The sequence below is a fragment of the Echinops telfairi genome, unplaced genomic scaffold, assembly GCF_000313985.2.
Source record: "Echinops telfairi isolate 266 unplaced genomic scaffold, ASM31398v2 ScPeMD7_443;HRSCAF=831, whole genome shotgun sequence".
Classification (NCBI taxonomy): Eukaryota; Metazoa; Chordata; class Mammalia; order Afrosoricida; family Tenrecidae; genus Echinops; species Echinops telfairi.
Genome location: NW_022104341.1, coordinates 83,669,461 through 83,673,947, shown reverse-complemented (window position 1 = coordinate 83,673,947; position 4,487 = coordinate 83,669,461). Strand labels below are relative to the sequence as shown.

Here is a 4,487-nt window from a genome sequence, read left to right as displayed (position 1 = left end):
TGCGGGTCACATCCTAAGGCTCAGTCGGAGATGGAGGATAAATGGCTGCTCCATCTTTCCCAAATTGCTTTCTTTGGGCTGTCACCGGCGATTTGGCATGGCTTTCGAGGCTGGGGAGGCCTCGCAGGGAATGGAGTGCGCTTCCGGTGCCGAGCCCTGCGGGCCGGAGAAGGGGGGCGCGGGGAGCAAGTCTGCGGCGTCCCGGCCTCGGCCCCAGTTTTGCTGCCGCACAGGCCCTGGTGCCAGGTGGTATTTAGGACTGCGGCGCTCGCGCACGATTGAAGGCAGACAGTTTATTAATCCAAACCGCAGGCTTATGTAGAAGAGGCCGCGCGGGACTGACACGGGGGGGATTAGTTTCACCGGGGTTTTTTGTGGGGTCATCTCTTCCGCGTAGGGAGAAATGGAGCCAGCGCACATGGCTCGCCACACGCTGGAAACTTATACATACCATTTAGTTTACTGTCTCCACTGCGGGGCTGCCATCAGCCCGTATTAGGGGGCTGGCAGGGGGGCAGGTAGGTGGTGGTCTTACCCCCAACCCCTCATGGGGGTCCCAGAGTCTCCGCTCTCTACCCAGGAAGAAGGTAGGGAGACGGCTACGCAGACCTGTGGTATTTGGAAGTCTTAAAATCACAGTGACAAGTATCACCTCCCTGGGACTGGTCCCGCTCTGGGAATCTGCTCATTTTAGAAGCAAGCCATCCTCTCCCACAGCTAGGTTCTCAGGGGCCGAGCACATGCCTCTAGAATCAGAAGCATGGTCCCCAATCCCTCCTTCTCTGTCTTGTTCCCCAAAGCTCTGTAGGACTGGGTACCCGACAGGGCTCTATGGGACATAGGTCTCATTTGGGCCTGCGGCCACATGTCCTTGTTCTTCTTCCAGTCCCTTCTGTTGTCCACTTCAATCAAGAGGGAAGGAGAGTCTCCCACTGCGTCACCACACTCATCTGCCACCGACGACCTGCACCACTCAGACAGATACCAGGTGAGGAGGGGGTGGGAGGGTGGGAGCAGTGAGCTCACCTGGGTGCTAGCTCCTCCCATCCTCAGGACCAGAGGAGAGGCCTGAGCTTCCCGCTGTGTCTGGAGCCCCAACTGAACCCTAAAGGTCCAGGTGTCAGGGGATAAGCCTAAAATAGCTGGAGTGATGTCAGGGTCCTCAGGGCTCCGGTGGGCTCTGAATACCCCCAGAAGCACCCTCATCTCTCAGGAGGAAGCCCACTGGATGGTTTCATGATGGACACAAGAGACATAACCCAGCATCACCTATGACAGCCTCTAGCCCCACTCAGAACCAGATTCGTTCTGACAGTGTTACTGCCAGTCCCAGAGAGACCGGCGGCTCTTGAGTAATCACAACCCCCTGAAAGATCAGCCCCCCACCTTCGAACCCAGAAGAGAGTAACCAACAGGCAAAAATTGCCTCAATTCCTTGACCCCATTCCTCCCTTCACCCCACCCCCTCCCAGCATATTGGTATTTCTTTCTCTAGAGGAAGTGAGGAAAAGCAGTGTCTCTCTTGCCTAAAATTTTAAAATGTAAACACACATGAACCCCTCTCCCCCGGACACACACACACACAAATAAAGCATGGTATACCCAACTTCAGAGGGTTAAGAAGCCTCTAGAGCCCATCCAGACACCCTTTCTAGTCTTTGGAGCCCAGGTTAAGGCACTAGACCCTGCTCTAGACTCCAAAGTGCACTTTTAAAGGACAAATTCAATTAGGTTACTTTTGACAACAGAAAGTTCAAGCGCCTTCGCTGGGCATGGAGGCCTTCTGGGCTTGATCTTCAAGCTCTGTTTCCAACTGCCACTGGGAATCCCTCTCTCCGGGAATCCTGTGGTCTCTGCGCATATTTGCTGGCTCTCCCTGGGCAGTCCATCCCCTCCTTCCCTCTGTGAGATCACACAGGCTCTTCCTTCCAGTGGGCTGGTTTCACCCGACTCCACCAAACCTATTTCTCCTTCACTACCCTACTCAAATAGCACGTCCTTCAGGAAATCTTTCTGAGCTATAGGTGCCTCGTCTCTTGACTCCCGTGGGTCCTTAGCATTGCCCTGTATCACCCCTATATTTTGATTGCCTAGTTGGGTGGCATGGCTTCGGTTGTCTGCTGACGAATAACCAACTGGTTTACTAGTTCTTATGAATCTGGGGGTTGCCTGAACGTACCAGTGGAGGATGAGCTAGGCTGGAGTCCAAGGTGGCCTCATCACCTTTGGGGGTCCGAGGATCCTTGGCCCTCTTCCACGTGGCTTCTGATCCTCCAGTGGGCTAGACTGGCTTCCTTCTTTGGCAGTCTCTGGGCTGTGTCACGCCAGGCGGGCGCAGGCCAAAGCTGTAAAGCCATATGATATTCTTGCCACCTCTTTCTCTTGGGTAGGATGAGCCACAAAGACAGCCCAGCCTCGAGGGAGTTAGAAATAGGCTTTGGTAGAAATCTATAAACTCCTGATTGGAGAAGCAGCAACAACAACAACAAAATGGTTCCCATATTTAATCTATGGCAATGGGTCCATTAGAGTGGAGGCTTTGTAACCTTCCCTCACACATTCCCCCAGCACTCGCGCATGCTCAGCCTGATAGCCTTGCCGTGAGGATTTAGAAGACACAAATCCATAGACAGCTAACTAGGTCACGATGGCCCACTATTGTCGTTGCTATGGCACAGGTGAAAAGAAGTTTCTAGGCTATCACGGAGGAAGAGGACAGTCAGAGAGGAGGTGCTGGCTGAACTGAACGGGGCTGCGGAAGAGGAGGAGGAGTTCCCTTGGTGGCCAGGAGAAAGGGTGTTCCGGATAAAGGCAACACTGTGTGCAAAGGGCACAGAGATGTGAAAACGAACCTGCTAGCGGTTCCATTTTGTTAGAATGTGAACCACAAGGGAGATTTGGGGAGATGAAGCTAGAAATAATCAAGTCTCTCCTGACCTATTCCTTATAATAAAAAGAAAGAGAGAGAGAAAAAGCCCAATACTCATTATTGGATTGATTTCCAACTCATAATGAATGACATTATGGGACAGAGTGGAACTGCCACTGTGGGTTTCCTAGGCTGTAAGTCTTTAACAGGGGCAGAAAGCTTTATCCTTCTCTCAAGGAGTGGCTAATGGGCTCCAACTGCTAACCGTAAAGTTAATCCACTATGCCACCAGGGCTCCTCACTCTTTACCCAATGCCTGGCGTATAGTAGTTGCCTAAGTAAGTTAAATGGGGGGTGGGGGATTGAACTAGGTCCCCAAAGCAGGGCCTATTGGTTTCTGGTCTAGATTCTTATGTATTCCCCTGCTAGGTACTTCACCCTCATAACCATATGAGAATTCATTGTTCCGATGTATTACTAAAGAAACAGACCTAGGGAGAGAAAGTGACTTGTCTAAGGGCATATAACATATAATCAAGAGCAAGGATTTGAACTTCAATCTGTCTGACTTCGAATCCAAGTTAGCTTCCCAGGCCTGCACTGGAAACAGTATGAACCTGTTGTTGTGGTTGTTAGGTACCACTGAGTTGGCTCCAACCCACAGCGACCCTATGCACAACAGAACGAAACGCTGCACTGTCCTGTGCCGTCCTCACAATGGTTCCTCTGTCTGAGCCCATTGCTGCAGCCGCTGCCAACCCATCTTCCTGAGGGCCTTCTTCTCCGCTGCCCCTCCACTTTAGCAAGCATGAACGTGTAATTTAGGTTAGCAGAGGCAGAGAGCCTGGCCTAGAAGACCTGTAAAGGCAAGAGTCCTCTGGGCTTCCTGTATCTGAGCCCCCAGGCACCCCTTGACCTGGGGAACCCAGCTGCTCACCCTCTTCCTCCCCTCATGGACATTCTTGTCCACTTCCCACCGGTGACTGCATAGAGGTCTCCCGAGTAGAAGGGGCTGATAAGAAGACATGATCATAGAAAGGGAAGCCAAGGGACTGTGAAATTCAGAGGCAATTAACGTAGCATTCAGGGGGAGAAGGAGCCTTCCCAGAGTCCTGAAGGATGAACAGGTTAACCAAGCAGGTGGTATGGGGGCCCAGAAGTCAAGAGCCCAGCGTGCTGCGAACAATTGTGCTCAGAGAACAATTGGTACCTGGGCAAGGCAGTGTCAGAATACAAAAGGAGGGAGAATAGGAGTGATAGGAGAGAGCAGAGGAGGTTTAAAGATAGACTCTGCAGGATCTGTGAAGGTTGAAGTCTGAGGGATGAAGGCTGGGATCAGGGCGACACTCAAGTTTCCTGAGTGGCTGGTGCTATCTGCCTGTTAAGGGGGCACCCAGGAAGGCTCCCGTTTGGGGGGGTTGCTGAGTTCAGTGTTGGCAGCCTGGGTTTGCAGTGCGCCCCAGATGTTCAGCAGCCAGCTGAAATGTTGGGACTCCTCTAGTCACCGAATTGCACACGGGCAAAACTAGGGGGAGGCAGTGGGATCGCCCGCAGGCAACGGGGAATTCCCCATGACTCTCAGCAAGGCGCTAGCCTGGCAACGCAGCCTGGTGGGGGG

The 4,487-nt window shown here is 52.6% G+C and overlaps 1 protein-coding gene across 4 annotated transcripts in view; it reads left to right on the top strand.

Annotated features, from left to right (window-relative positions):
• The window catches only part of RNF220 (ring finger protein 220), a 284,845-nt gene that overhangs the window by 260,993 nt on the left and 19,365 nt on the right, over window positions 1-4,487 (top strand). For all 4 annotated transcript variants that reach the window (XM_045291836.1, XM_004699482.2, XM_004699481.2 and 1 more), the window contains one exon: window positions 887-988. In XM_045291836.1, coding sequence (XP_045147771.1) covers window positions 887-988 — 102 coding nt within the window. The remainder of the gene's footprint in view (window positions 1-886; window positions 989-4,487) is intronic.